Source organism: Mus caroli, chromosome 8 (assembly GCF_900094665.2).
Source record: "Mus caroli chromosome 8, CAROLI_EIJ_v1.1, whole genome shotgun sequence".
NCBI lineage: Eukaryota > Metazoa > Chordata > Mammalia > Rodentia > Muridae > Mus > Mus caroli.
This window is the reverse complement of record NC_034577.1, coordinates 96,303,385-96,319,646: the sequence shown is the minus strand read 5'-3', so window position 1 is coordinate 96,319,646 and position 16,262 is coordinate 96,303,385. Positions and strand designations below refer to the sequence as shown.

General features: G+C 42.0%; 1 protein-coding gene across 2 annotated transcripts in view; it reads right to left on the bottom strand.

The window, feature by feature from the left end:
• Cbfb (core-binding factor subunit beta) overlaps positions 1 to 15,792 on the bottom strand; it is a 42,313-nt gene extending 26,521 nt beyond the window's left edge. For both annotated transcript variants that reach the window (XM_021170665.1, XM_021170664.1), the window contains exons 1-3: positions 15,413 to 15,792; positions 15,078 to 15,164; positions 8,391 to 8,507 (exon numbers count right to left, since the gene is read on the bottom strand). In XM_021170665.1, coding sequence (XP_021026324.1) covers positions 8,391 to 8,507; positions 15,078 to 15,164; positions 15,413 to 15,490 — 282 coding nt within the window. In that variant the 5' untranslated portion in view covers positions 15,491 to 15,792. The remainder of the gene's footprint in view (positions 1 to 8,390; positions 8,508 to 15,077; positions 15,165 to 15,412) is intronic.
• Between the last annotated feature and the right edge of the window lie 470 nt (positions 15,793 to 16,262).

Sequence of the window (16,262 nt, the reverse complement as noted above, 5' to 3'; positions counted from 1 at the left end):
CACTCACTTTGTAGACCAGGCTGGCCTCGAACTCAGAAATCCGCCTGCCTCTGCCTCCCGAGTGCTGGGATTAAAGGCGTGCGCCACCACGCCCGGCTGAGTCCTCACATTTTAAAATCAATGAAAATATCTTCTTTAGTAAAAAATTGAGAGATCAAAGTAAGTAAAATGTGTGAAACAGAGACCATCACAGAAACTCTGCTTACACACACATTTCCACCAATGCTCTACATGGCAGGTTTTTTCTAAGGCAAAGAGCTAGCTCCCCACCCCACCCCCACCCAGACAATGAACAGTTGTTCTATCCACAAACTAATGAATCATCAGACAAGCTAGCTGTAATGCTAGACTGGCCAAAAGCACCCAGGAAAACAAGATTCCACTGATGAAATATGTACCATGCTGCCCAGCTGCAATCATTTCTGTAGACTGTTAACAGATTCCTTTACAAGACTTTTCTGATTCATGTTCCTTTAGCCACATGGTCCTTTCTGTTCCTAAGTGCACAGTCAGCCACTGTCAGATAATCACTACAGTCATTCATCCACATTCTCAAACAACTGGGTTGCACACGTAGGAGAAAGCATGTTTCTTATAGTGGTCTAATGCAAGATATAAACCTACTTCATATAGTGCAAGTGACAAACCATACAATAGAAAACATTTCTGAAATTTGTATGTCCATACATTTAAACACATATTCAGTAATATTAGTAAGCTGCTAGGAACAGTGGCAAAAAAATGTAATCCTAACACCTGAACTAAAGTAGGGAGGTGGAGTTTGAGATCAGCCTGACGTATATAGTAAGAACCTATCTCAACAAAGAAAAAGAATTGTATGTTAACTGACCTCTGATTTCTGTTAGAAATCATAAGAGCTGGGCACAGCGGCTCACACCTGAAATCCCAGCACTTGGGAGAAGCTCAGGAAGGTCACCCCGTCCTTCTTGGCTCGTTCAATGCCAGCCTGGGCTACTACATAAGACTGAGTTTTCAAACAAACCAACCAACCAACCAACCAACCACCCCCACACACCTACCTCTGCCACCAGCAACATGAGATCTGTACATTTTTCCACATAATAAAAATTGTACTAACATGTCACTAATATGCTTTCTATACACTTTTTACCTGATTTCACTGTATTTTCTCTAAGCCTGTCATGCTTCTGAGTTAGAACTCGGAAAAGTGGCAGCATGACAGTGCTGCTGCCTGAGAGCCCATGAATATCTGCAACAGAGCCCGAGATTCATCCAGCTTATCCTCTAAGAACGCCATCTGAAAATGACAGGCCTTTTCCTCACTCATCTAAAAACACTCCTGGCTGGTTCCTTCTGTGAGCCATTAGTACATATTTATGCTCTAGTCATACCCATATTGTGAGATATACATAGTTTTTAAGTTAAAAATATCAGTGTAAGTTGAAATCTGGTAAGATGGCTCACTGGTGAGAGCAACTGCTGCCAAACCAGGCAAAATCTGAGTGCAATCCCTAGAACCCTCATGGTGGAAGAAAGAGAACCTATGCCCACAAGCTGCCTACACAAAGATACAGACAGACACACACACACTGTTATAAATTAAGAAGGAAAGAAGGAAAATAAGAGGCAATATATCTTTGGACAGAGGAGCCTACTCAAAAATTAATTCTTTATCCATTAGATAAAATTATTTTGTTATTTTATCTTCTTATAAGTTATGGCTAAGCATGGTCAAGCCGACAATCCCAGCACGTGAAAGGCTAAGGTAAAAGATCAGAAATACCTTATGACAAGCATGGTGCCTTTAGTCCTAGCATTTGGGAGGCAGAGACATGCAGATTTCTCTAAGCTGGAAGCCAGCTTGCTCTACACAGTGAGACCCAGTCTCAAAAAAGGTAGGTAGCTGGGTGTGGTGGCACATGCCTTTAATGCCAGCACTTGGGAGGCAGAGGCAGGCGGATCTCTGAGTTCGAGGCCAGCCTGGTCTACAAAGTGAGTTTCAGGACAGCCAAGGCTACACTGAGAAACCCTGTCTCAAAAAAAAAAAAAAAAAAAAGGAAAAAGGTAGGTAAACCATACTAAGCCATAAGATTACTGTTTTAGAGAAGAGTCTCTCTCTTCCTGAGTCCACAGTACAGAACAGAATAGTCAACATCCACGGGGTGGGGTGGGGTAGAGGGAAGGATGGTTTAATGAACAGCAAAACAATAAAGTGCAATTTTTGAAATCGGTTTTCATACTTGTTAGACTAACTGGACCATACAATTACCATATATAGTCATTAAATCAAAATCCCAATGAAGCTTTATAAAACACAGATTATATAGGGGAGGAGGGGGGCGTTGTGACCACTCAAGACTACTAATTATGGTCAACTAAAATCATCTGTATTCATCTGAAATAAAATATAAATGGAAATAAGACCTAAGAGGGAAGAGCAAAGAAATTAAGCTAAGTTTATAAAATTTCGATTTAGGAATGGTTTAAGTTCTGATAAGCTGCCTTTTCCTAGCTGTCATGTGACAGCTAAGTTACAAGGAAGCAGTTTAAAGGATGAAAAAACATCGTGGTTACAAAGGTTCATAACACATAGGATGGACTACTTGGGAAAGATGACCTGTTCCAGTAGCACTGTATGCCTACCTGAAATGAACTTACCCAAGTCATCCAAATCACTAACTATGATTCAGTTACAATTTACCCTACAAAACCATCTAAGAGCCTAATTTTGGAGAGGAGTTTGCAATTGAAGATGCATTTTCAGGGCTGAGCATACTGGCACACGCCTATACTCCATATACTGGAGGTAGAAGCAAAACAAACCACAGTAGCCTGTGCTACAAGAAGACTAGTCTCAAAACAATTCAAATTTCAAAATATATTTTTCATATATTCTGATACTTCATGTAATCTTTACATGAGGAACATTCTGCTTACCGCAAACGGGTAAGCTGTGATCAGCTTTGACTCTGCCTTTCCACTATGCTGTATTTTAAACCTTTCCTGAAAGACTCTTAAGAGCCAAGGTAAGGGCTGGGAACATATTCAGTGGCTGAGTTCTGAGTTCTGAGTGACCATGCAAGGCCCTGGGTTCCATGTCCAGTTCTATCTAAAGCACACAAAACAACAACGTGCCGAATACAATCAGTTCAACTAGACAACTGGTTCAACTGTTCATGGGGCTGGAGAGATGGCTCAGAGGTTAAGAGAACTGGCTGTTCTTCTTCCAGAGGACCAGGTTCTATCTCCAGCACCCATGTGACAGACAGTTCGTAATCCTCTATACTCTAGTTCTTGGGAATCCAATGTCCTCTTCTGGCCTCTTCTGTGGGCACCAGGTACGTATACTTACAAACAGGCAAAACACCAATATACTTAATTTTTCTTTAAGTTTCAAAGCCAGTCTGACTCATAGATCCTGTCCTCCCAAAAGTTTCAAGTACTTCAAAACAAAAATATATAATACTATGCTCTAACTTGATCTCACACAAGTACCTATTTATAGGTAACAGTCACTAACAGCCCTTCCTTATTAAAGACACTTGGTGTGAAAATTTTTTTATAAAATGAAAACAAAAGCTCCTAAGTTTGAGGGGAAAACCTGGAGTGGTGGGGTGTGTTTGAACCTAGGGCTTACAGTGCTAGACAAGAGCTCTATAACAGATCTACATTTCCAGGCCTCTTTGTGCCTTTTATTTTGAGACAGTCTCCAGGCTATCCTTGAACGCATTCTACAGGTCAGGAAGGTCTTGAACTTTTAATCCTATTTGGCTTCCTGAGAAACTGGGATTATAGACCTGTGTCAATTGGCCTAGGTAAAAATACTCCTGTTATCACAAAAGCCAAGAATGAATAAAGGGGGCTATTTTCTGAAGCATTTCCTTAAATCACAAAACTACCCTTTTAAATAAAAGAATTATTTGTTTTTTCTTTACTAACATTGTAAGCTGTTCTTAATTCACTAAATTTAAGAATTAGTATTGTGGGCTGGTGAGATGGCTCAGTGGGTAAGAGCACCCAACTGCTCTTCCGAAGGTCTGGAGTTCAAATCCCAGCAACCACATGGTGGCTCACAACCATCCTTAATGAGATCTGACTCCCTATTCTGGAGTGTCTGAGGATAGCTACAATGTACTTACATATAANAAANAAANAAANAAANCTAAAAAAAAAAAAAAAAGAATTAGTATTGTGGCTGGGCTCCAACGTGGCCAATGATCCCATCATCCTGGTATTCATCCCCAAGTGTAACAATCCCCTTCTCTGTTGAATGTGGCCTGGACTTAGTGACCAGCTGCTTAACCGAATGAGACACAAATGACTAGAGAAGTGGTCATAAAAAGCATGGTGACTTCATTCATTTTCTCTGCATAGAGAGGCACACATGTCTAGAAACAGAAGTCCTACGAGCTTAGTTCCAAGTCTATCCTTTGGTTCTAGACAAGTCTTCAGATTGTCCAGCCTTATCTGACAGTTTGACTGTAACCTCAAGAGAGACCTTGACCCAGAACCACACAGCTACAACAACCCCAGACTTGCGTAAAGGAGCATGAGAAAATTTCTTGGCATGGCTGAAACATTATTTTAACCATAAAGGCATTCATATGCACACAAATGTTTGTTAAAGTGAAAATTAGGCCATTAATCTAGGAGCATTTTATTATATTTAAACAACATTTCAATAATACTGACCTTTTTCCAAGGTCACTGAACTCTTGAGATAAACAGATGAAGGGGCACTTTAAAAAGGAGTCTGCTAAGCTCTGGGTAGGCAGTAAGGAAACAGAAGCTATAAAAACAAGCAACCATCACAAATCCACATGTCCTGAATTGAGCAAACCTGCTTCTTACTCCATCCACAAAGCCTTTCCTATCTCATGATGGCACCCATATTTCCAGTTGTTCTAGCCAAAGAGGTGGAGTCGTTCTTAGCACTCTCTTTCCCACCCACTGCATCCAATCCATAAACAAATCCAGATGGTTTTATTTCAGAACACATTCACCTCTCACTACACCTCTACTGCCTTGCCAAGATTACTTCAATAGCCAAACTGGTTCCCCTACTTCACTCTGGCCCTCACAGTCTTATTATCAACCTAGAATGCTGAGTGAACCTGTCAAAACCTAACACAGACCATATCATTCACCTGCGAAGAACCCTAAAACCACTCTCCATTTCATTCAGAATATAGGTCCACGCCAAGCCTGGTGTAAGGGCTCACATACTTTACCCAGGACACTAGAGGCCGATGGAAGACTATCAGACGTTCCAGACCAGACTCAACTCTACAGCAAAGTCAAGGTCAGTCTGACCTATGTGAGACCCTGACTTTAAAAATTAAAATTAAAAAATAACAGTAAACAAACAAAACAAAAACAAAAAAACAGCACCTTTGGGCAGATGAGACAGCTCAGTGGGCAAAAACACTTGCTGCCAAGCCTGATAACCCAATTCAATTCCCAGGACTGACACACAGAACAGATTCCTAAAAGGTGTCCTCTGGCCACATGTATATACTCACATGAATATACACAAATAAAAATTAATTAAAAAAATCTGTCATCCAGTCTGTAGTGATGTACACCTTTAATCCCAGCACTTGGAAGGCAGAGGAAGGAGGATTTCTGAGCTCAAGGTCAGCCTGGTCTACAGAGTGAGTTCCAGGACAGCCTGGTCTACAGAGAAATTGTCTCAAAAAACAAACCAGCTCCTTGTTTTATTTCCCTTCCCTTACTACTCCCATCCTAGGCTAATCTAGCCATACAGACTATCTGCTGTTTATATACTATATAGTGCACGTTCTCACTCTGGGTCCTTTACAGTGGTAAAGGACCTTTCTCCTTATCTAGAACATTCCCCCCTAGATGTCTACATGGCACATCATTTCTTAATCTTTTCTAGGGTTTGTCCAAATAACAGCTTCTCTCCCAACACCACCTATTTAAAATCGCAAATATTCCTAGTCACTTTTCCATCAAGAGAAACAGAAGTTTGGGAGGTAACTCGGTTAAAGCAATGGGATTTACACCATCACAAATCCAGCACTTGGATTTCAGCACTTGGGTGGTATAGGCAGGAGGATCAGGAGTTCAAACAAGGTGAAAAAATATGAGATGATACTCATTTCACATCTGATAAAAAGACTTAACATTGGCAAATAGCATTTTGGAAAAGTTCTAATTATTTTTTGGTAGTTAATCCTAAGCCTGTGGAGACAGAAAGTCTAATGATAATAAAAACAAAGCATAAAAAGGGAGAAAGGAAATACTTGATCCCATAGTCTGAATGCCATGGATGAGAAAACCTAGTCTTAGTAAACCAGAGTACTTTATTTCAGCAGCACACAGCAATATGTTAGGATGGTGTTTGTTTGTTTTCTGTATTTTTTGTTGGCAAAACTATATATGAAAGATCTGTCATCTATATGTAAAAACAATTTATCATATAAAAGACCCTGATTTTGGCTAGCATTACCACATTCTTGGATACAGCCCCACTTGTTTATGTGCAGTATTTAGCTCTCTAGACACTACAACTACAGAGGTGAATAGCTGCAACAAGAGAGCAAGCCTGCAAAACTGAAAATACTTACCATCTGTCTCTCTCTTAGAAAAACAAACTTCTAAATCCAGTATTAATAAGACATAAATTTCCTGATATCGTACATCAGTTTTATCATTTGCTACTAAAATTTAAACAGATTATGAATATTAATTTTCATTTTCCAATTAAACAAGTTTATACAAGAAAGTAAATTATGTAACTATTACTCATTTTTTAAACAAATCCTGCAGTCTTTCCCCTTTCAATCTAAAGATTAGCTGGTTACCCATAAAAGATAACATCACAGAACTAAACAAAATCCTTCACTGTACTTTAAACAGATAAAAATCTTTTAATTAGTATATATATGTTGCTTTTTTGTTTTTGTTTTTTTTTTTAAGAATTATTTTATTATTTGTATGTGATAAGGGTACAGATGTCTTAACTCCAAAGAACAACTTTTTTGGGTCCCAGATGTCTATTTTTGTTTTTAGGCAGGGTCTCCCTCCTGTTGTTTCTGAGACTGAGATATTTACTCTACTGTCTTCTGGTAGATCCTCTGGGCTCCAACTCCCACCTTGTGGTAGGAATGCTGAAGCTGTGGTAACAGCTACAGTTCTGAACTTTTTGTAAGAATTCTGGGGATCAACTCAGGTCAAGGCTGCCAGGCACACACTCTTACCTGCTGAGTCACCTCACCAACATTGTTTTGTTTTGAGGTAGGGTCTCACTGTAGCCCAGGCTGACTTGGAACTCACTAAGTCCAGGAGCTGACCCCAAACTAAACAGGCAAAATCTGTCATTCCACAGGCAAATAACTCAAAAGTTTATGCTACTCATAATGACACTTCGAAAAATCATTTAGCATGTTTCTAGAAACAGGAATGGTAACATACTACAAGCCCAGTGGGAAGACACACACCTGTAACCCTATTAGTTCAAGGTGGAGTCAGGAGGAATAAGAGTTCTAGGTTGGCTACAGCTACAAGAGATCATGTCTCAAGCCAAAAACACCCCAGAAAACAAACAAACAAAACCTCCCAAAACACCAACCAAAAAACAAACAAAACTATTCTACAAAGGAAACAGAAATACTGAGTATAAATTGGATACAAAAGTTCTTCAAATTTTTTCCATTAAATCAACTCCTGAACTTTAAAAAAAAAGTTTTATTCTTTAAAGTTTTATAGATTTAGATCATATATACTCTCCCTGACTCCTTGATCAAAGATCAACCAATCTAAAATACTATTAAATTTTTATCAATACACAGATTTTTAATAGCTATCAGTATAAATATTCCCATCTATATTTTCATAATTCCAACTTCTAACATAAAAATTATAAGGCATATTTACTTTAATTTCCAGAAACTTTTCTAAAATAGAAAATATTTTAAAGAGATTTCTTATTTTTCTAAAAATCAAATCTGCTACATTAACAAAATAGTTATCTATACTTTGTTTCTAAATACAGAAATGTAAAAAACAAAACAAAACAAAAAAACAAACATAGTCATGTCAGGTCCCATCATCCCCCCCCCACCCCCCACCAAATTTCACAGGCCTATAGTAACATTTTAGTAGACACAAAAATTTTTTGTTAACTTTTAAGGAAATTAATATTTAATAGTAAACGTAGAATATTACCTTTCTATAAGAACTTCCCATAGTAACTATTATATCTATGAAATTAGGAATCAAATGTTATAAGTTATTAAAATCATTTTACATTCTTTTATCGTGAAGACAAATCTGACCGTATGTCTGGGTGGTCAGACTAATAATCTCCTTATTAAACGCAAGTACTCAGACAATAATAAAACAATCAACAATACTTGAAATTGCAAACAGATGTTTCCTACCTTGCCTGCTTCTCTCTCTAAGTCGACATATTCCCGGCTAGGTGTTTGTCGCTGTTCTCCCTGCCAGCTGGCCGGAAAAAACTGGAGAGACAGATTGGTTCCTGTAGCCACAAAAGCCTTTTAGAAAAATCAATACAAACAGGATCAGAAGCAGGACATTACATAAATTATGCAGGCAGTCATTTATTTTTACATCAGTTTATGTCTTAAGCCAGGCAGCACCAAGAATACTTAAAAGTAAAAAACATGCACTCATCATTTTTCTTAAGTATTAAGTTACAAACATCTGATTCCACTTTAAGGACATTTGCCATTGGCTGCTTAAATATAAAATCAGACATGGAATCAATACTTTATTTCAGGTCATTTTTTTGCTGACGTTAGAAACTCAAATTGCTTGTGTCTAACCAGAACCTCTATCCTTGCATTTAAACTTTATTTTCAAATGTGAAAATCACTCATGGTTTTGAATTTAAAGCATAATATAAAGTTGTATATATGAGATTATTTTTTTCTTGAGCTTTTGACTCAAGAAAATGTAACCATGTGTGGTATGTTTAAAAAAAAGTGCAGTATTTAAATATAATTTTTTAAGCATGAGCTCCAAAGCCCATAAAAATGTACTAGGAGGCCAGGTGTAATATCTTCGACTCTAGCAGTACTCTGGAGAGAGGCAGGTGGACTGCTATAAATTCGAGGCCAGCCTGGTTTATATAGTGAGTTCCAAGACAGCTAGAACAAAAAATGAGAGCCTGTCTGAAAAAAAAAAAAAAAAAAATTAGATGGCATAGCTCAAATCACAGAACAATCTAAAACGGCCTAAAAGTGCCACAGTGTCATATTATAGTCTCTGAGCAACTTAACTCTTACTTCCTTACATACAAACAAACAAAAAACAGAAACACCATTATTCCTCGTTCCAAGAGAGCTTTACAAAGAAGTAAGTAAAAGCTGTATTTCTTTTTTTTTTTTTTTAAGATTTATTTATTTATATATGTTGAGTACACTGTCACTGTCGCTGTCTTCAGACACACCAGAAGAGGGCATTAGATTCCATTACAGATGGTTGTGAGCCACCATGTGGTTGTTGGGAATTGAACTCAGGATCTCTGGAAAAGCAGACAGTGCTCTTGGGCTGAGCCATCTCTTCAGCCCAGAAGCTATATTTCAAAACAAAACAAAACAAAACAAACCCAAAACAAAACCCCCAAAACAAAAACCATAGTGGCACATGCCTTTAATCTCAGCACTTGGGAGGCAGAAGCAGGCAGATTTCTCTGAGTTTGAGGCCAACCTGGTCTACACGATGAGTTCCAGGATAGCCAGAGATACACTGTGAGACCTTCTTGAAACTGAAACAAAAACAAAACAAAACAAAACAAAACAAAACAAAACAAAACAAAAAAAACCCCACAATACACTTCAGGGGCTGGAGAGATGGCTCAGCTCTCTAGCACATTGTCTACTCTCCCAGAGGATCTAAGTTCAATTCTAAACTTTCTTGTGGAGGTTCACAATCATTTGTAACTTCAGTTCTGGAGGGTCCAACGCCCTCTTCTGGCCTCTGTGGCCATTATATATAATGTTTTAAAGTCATCTAGGTGTGAATTCCTCTTTGCTGGAACCAGTTTTATCTTGCTAATTAAACTTTGAAGCATCAGTTCTTTAGAAACATAATATTCATTGGAAAGCAATGAATCAGGGGATTTGCTCAATGTCAGTAGATGATACATTTATCCTTAGTTCCCTCCACCCCCCAGGATTAACAACTTCAAAGACGGTGGCCTCACTATACAGCCCAAACTGGCCTTGAGTTAATCCTTTTTTCTCTACAGCTCCTACTTCTATTACTGGTACTGTACGTATATTTCATCAGCCCAACTGCTCAATCTCTTAACTGGGTAAGTTTTACCCATTAAAAGCCCCACCAGTACAAGTTCAAACGAAAAGCATTCACAAGTTCAAGTTCATCCTTGGCTACATCTTAAGTTTAAAACCAGCCTGGGATACATGAAATCCCGCCTAACCCCATCCTTCCCGCTAAATGAAAACCATTATTGTAGAAGGAAATCTGCCTATGTTGTATGACTTAAGGTATACCTCAGCTTCCTTATTTTACCACTCATAACTGTGTGCTGAATAATATAAGGGAAACAATCCTCCCCCTACAGAATGCCCTTAACTTGGTATGAAGCCATGTTCAAATTCAAGGCAGTCCTCCTGTCTTGAGTACCCACGTCCTGTGATTACAAGCATGAGCTGTCTAGCATGCTAACTAAGGTTTGTCTTTGGAGACCATATCTGGCTATTTTGCCCAGGCTTTCTTCAAATTCCAGGGCCTAAGTAATCTTTTTCACTCAGCTTCTCCAGGACTGAGACTACGGGCTACAGGCACAAAGCCTATCCACACAACCCAAGAGAAACTCCTGAGAGCTAGCCTTCCATAATGGCACAGAGTTTAGCAGGTTAAATCCAGTCCGGGGAAGAAAAGTGACAAAAACTGATAAGCAAGTAAGTACTGCAATCCCATCTTTTTCTTTTCTTCTTTCCTCCTCCCCTCCACCCCCCACAGAGTCTTACTATTGAAGGCCTGGATAGCCTGAAACTCACCAGAGACCAGACTAGCCTGAAATTCATATTGATCTGCCTGTCTCCTGAGATCTAGGATCAAAGAGGTTCGCCACCTGATGTTTTATTCCATTAAAAGATAGGATCTTTTAAAAGGAATAACACATATAAAAGAGTTGGGAAAACTCTGAGAACAGTAAAATGGTATACTTTGTTTCAGAACCCCCATACTTCTTACCATTCAAATTTCATGATTAAAAGTATATATTAGCGGGCTGGAGAGATGGCTCAGTGGTTAAGAGCACTGACTGCTCTTTCGAAGGTCCTGAGTTCAAATCCCAGCAACCACATGGTGGCTCACAACCACCATGAGATTTGATGCCCTTTTCTGGTGTGTCGGAAGTCTTTGGGCCTGAGTAAGCAGGGCCTGGAGTGAGCAGAGGTCCTGAGTTCAACTCCCAACAACCACATGATGACTCGAAACCATCTGTACAGTTTCAGTGACTCATATACATAAAATAAATAAATCTTTTTTTAAAAAATGTATATATTAGTGAGAAAATGAAAAAGTTTAAAAAAAAAAAGGGCTGGAGATATAGAGAGATGGCTCAGTGGTTAAGAGCACTGACTGCTCTTCCAGAGATCCTCTCTGTAAGTTTTCTTTGGAGAAAAGGGTAGGCATGACCTCAACTACTGGCTGTAGCAGCCCTAGCCCAGATGATCCTATATTTAAATGTGAAGAAAAAGAATCAGTTCAAGGCCACCCTCAGCATACATGCTGAATTAATTTAAGACCAACCTGGGCTACTTGAGAACTTGCCTACTGCCCCTGTTCCTAAATCCACCAAAAATAAATGAAATAAATAGAGATAACAAAATCCTGGCTAGTCAGAGGCATGAAGAGCTACATGGTAGTGATCCACTAAAAAGCAAAGACAGGAAGATCTCTGTTTCATTTGAGGACAGCCTGGTCTACAGAGCTAGTTCCAGGACTACCAGAGAAACCCTGTCTCGGGGGGGAAAAACAAAAACAAACAAAAAAAATCCGTAGGGTTCACTTCAGTACTGGGGTGCTCGGGAGAACAGGTAAAAATTAATTAAAAGGTGAAAATCAAAGAGAAGGAAATGTGAAATTCCTTCCCAAGTACAAATAGTTAAAACTACACAGCAAAGGGCCAATGATTAAGGTAAAGGTTCTTATAGCCAAGCCTGATAACATAAATCCAAACCCTGGGACCCACATGGTGAAAGAAAGAAAGAAAGAAAGAAAGAAAGAAAGAAAGAAAGAAAGAAAGAAAGAAAGAAAGAAAGAAAGAAAGAAAGAAAGAAAAAAGAACAAAAGGTGACCAACCCCACACCTATTCACCATGGCATACACTCTGCCCCCTCCACTAAATCAAAAAAATGTTTAAAAAGGAAAAAAAACTTAAAAAAGACAACACCTGTTGTGGAGCTAGTCCCAGTGGATACATCTATTAGCCATTCCTGCACCTAAGACTTGGGGAGCACTGAGGAAGAGAATGATGCTGAGGGCCAGAGCATCAGGGAATTCTGCTATGAGACTGTGTTTCCTAGTAATGTCAGAAGCCATACTCACAAAGCCTCATGACTGTCTAACGGGAACTAAAGGAGGATGACACTGGACACTCTGGCATCAAAGTGGCTGGGGACAAGCCCACGAGGACTCAACCCTACACAAAAAACCAAGGCAACCAAGGGAAGCTGGGAGTGGGAGAGGTGGTCTAGCTAGGGAAGAGCACACCGATGGGCTGTCCTGTGCCAGATGGCAAGTCTTGAAAACATACATAAAAGCAACAGTATATGGACGGAACACGTCACATTTAGAAACATATATGCATATACATATCAGAACACAATGAAAGAAGAGACTGAATTTGAAGGCGAGTGAAGGGCATGTGGGAAAGCCTTCAGGGGAGAAAGGAAAGGGAGAAATGTAATATTATAATCTCACAAAAGACTCCGAGTATGGAATGAAAACATGTTCTTTTTAAGTTAAAAAATAAATTATTCAACAAAATAAGAGCTGTAACCAGGCATGGAGGCTCACACCTGTAACCTCAGCACACAGGAGACTGAGACAGGAGGACGGCTGTGCAGACAAGGCTAGCCTGAGCTATAATGTCATGTTTTCAAGAAATAAAAAAATGAGACGTATTTCCAAGCCAGCTTCGGAAAAGAAAAATAAGGAAAAGGGAGACAAGGCTTGGAGAGATGGCTCAATGGGTGAGGATGCTTGCTGACAGACTGACAGCTTCAATCCCTGGAATCTACATGGTAAGAGGGAACTGCTGTCTGACCACCATGTGCGCCCTGGCACACGTGCACACCCAAATACTAGACAGATTACCTAGAACCTTTTCTCAAAGAAAAACGGAAAAATACAATTTGTAGGATGGAATATTTAGATGAGAGCCTCGGATGTCTAATTCATTCTCAAAGGAAATTTATGACAAATACAGCAAGCTGTAACACTGTTGTGTCACAACAACATTAAAATACAGCTGTTGAGACACACTGTGTCCTATGCCCAGTCTGTAATGCATGCACCAAACTCTGACAGGACACATAAACAAATGTGCCACTGCATTTAAGAAAGAAAGTCAACTCAGCCTGAGCATACAGCAAGTTATTTTACTTTATCTTATCTTCTATACTTAACATTAGTGACATCCAGGAAACCCTTTACCGAGCATCCCACCCACCCACCTTTTGCTACATAACGCAGGCCAAGGACGCCATCATCACTGAAGGGTGCTCTGCTACTGCTTAGGGCCAAAACTAAAAAGCATTTCTTACGTTTTTTTGTTTTTTGTTTTGAATCTCGTAACTAGAAACCAGGTATGGGTTGAAAGTGGTAGGCTCTATTTTATGAAACACCTGAATGATTAAATATTCAATAGCTCTTGCTATATTTAATTATAGTGTTACCTCACTAGCAATTCAACTCCAACAGCCTTCATTTTAAATATTAAATCATCTTTAAAAATAAATCTGGTTTCAGTGACAAAAAAGTTGAGTTCATTGTTATACGAACTACATCTCAATTTAAAAAAAAAAGCGACATTCACCAACAGCCTTATACTGTTAACCTGTATTCAAATCGTACCTTTATTTAAAGTTTGGGCTAAGGCAATGGGCCTGTCACTTGAGCAAATATTAGGATTTTATTACACAGTGCTTCAGTTTAAAACAAAACAAAATAAAAACCACCCAACCAAAAAAATCTCTTTCCTACAGTTTCTTCTTTTCGTTGCTTCCTAACCAACACCTCTGAGGAGAATAACGAAGAGGCAAGAGAGGAGGAACTAGATCACTTCGATATTTTTCAACCCAGGACTTGCCAAGTCCATAGCAGTCTTCAAATATAAAACAGGAACCTCTAGATGAACTATGGGATTTGTCTGTGTAGCACCAGGCAATTCTTTAGCAACTCCAATACTCAGACAGGCACATCGAGGTTAGAAAAAGGAAAATATAGATTTCTTTCGGATTCTTAACATTTTAAGAAAAGAAAATTGTTCATCGACTGGGGCCCTTTCTCTCTCTCTCCTATTAGGACGACAGATAAGTGGAATAGATTTACTCTCGGCTGTACTGGGAGATAGCTTCTCATATAGATTTACCAATCTCGCTTCTCAGAAACAAGCCTATCGCTGATCCCCCTCCAATGATTCTTTACACGTAGGGCTGTATCCTTCCTACAAGCACCCCGAAGTCTGGCGGAGGTCACAGCCTAGGCGACAACCTCCGCCAGGCTCCGGTTGGAGCTCCGCTCGGATTGCCGAGCCGGCACTAGGACACGCAAACCATCCCACGAACCGAACCATCGTGGCGGGCCAAGAAGGCGGGTCCGCCGGAGGGCCGAGCAGAGCCGCCCCGCCAGCATCTGCCTCTTTCTTGCTTTTCGAATCCGGACTAAGGAAGTGAGCCTGCGCCCCCGGCTCAGTTCCGGGAGCCGCAGCGTCCGCGGCGCCGTCCGGAACACGCCCGGGGCCGCGCGCAACAAGTGACTGGCGCGCGCCTGGGTCCCCGCGGCCTCCCCGCGCGCACCGGGGGTGGGGTGGGGTGGGGGTGGGGGGTCCCTCCCCGGCGACTTACGATCTCCGAGCGACCGTCGCGGCAGGCGTTCTGGAAGCGTGTCTGGCGCTCCTCGTGGGGCCGGTCCCTGAAGCCCGTGTACTTAATCTGCAAGGCAGAGAGACGGCCCCGAAATCAGGAGTCAAATCCGCGGCGGCACCCGCCGGCCCGCCCGCTCCCCGCGGCTCTGATAAGGGCAAGCAGAGCCTGTGGGCGGACTGCTTGCCGGGGCGAGATTCCCCCTCGGCCGGCGCGCCGTCCCGGGGGCTTCCCGGCAACCGAGCCGCTCAAACTTTTCTCCTCCCCGGGCCCACTCGGGGCGCGCCGAGGCCTCCGCGCCTCCCCAACCGCCTCACCTCGCACTCGCGGCTCAGCTTCCTGAAGAACTCCTCGTTCTCGAACTTGCTCCTCTGGTCCGGGACGACGCGCGGCATCTTCCCGCCCTCAGGCCGCGCCGGCCGGCCGCGCTCCCCAGGCTCGCGCGGGCACCCGCTGGCGGGCTCCGGTGCTGACCGCCTTGACCGCCCACCCGCAGCACCCGGACTCCCGCTTCTCTTTGTTTCAGGAGCCCGCCCGCGTGGCCTCCCGCTCCAGGGAGGCTGAGGTGCGGCCGTGCGCTTGGAGCCCAACCCACGCTACCGCCGCCCGCCTCAGCCGTTGCCGGCCGCCCTCCCTCCCGCCCGCCCGCGCAGACACAGCTTCCAGCCTCCCCCGGCTGCGGCCGCCACTTCCTCTCGCCGCCCTCCTCGCTCTCCCGCCCCGCGCCGGCCCCACCCCTCCTCCTCCTCCTCCTCCTTCTCCTCGCGCGCCCGCCCGCCTCAAACTCTAGCAAACAAGACGCACCATTCACAACTCCACGACCCACACCGCGCATGCGCCACCCACCCGCTTGCGGGGCCGCTGGGTTGCAGTGAAACCCTGCTCCTTCCGCAGCACTGTCTCCTTCCCCTCGCCTGTCCGCGGGCTTCTCTGCGAACAACCCGCCCAGAAGGGATCCGCCCCTCTCTTAGCAACTAGAAGCGGCCCCGCAGACCTTTTTTTTGGCCCTTTGTGAGCGATCTGGAACTTCTTGGCTCCCCAGCCAGCCACGCAGAGTAACCCCCAAAAGGGCTACTTGAATTCAAGGAAACCTAAGTCTTAGAGGACTTTGCATACTCCACACCGATAGGGAGGGATGTGGACTGTGCACTGAAAGGTGGAAGTAGG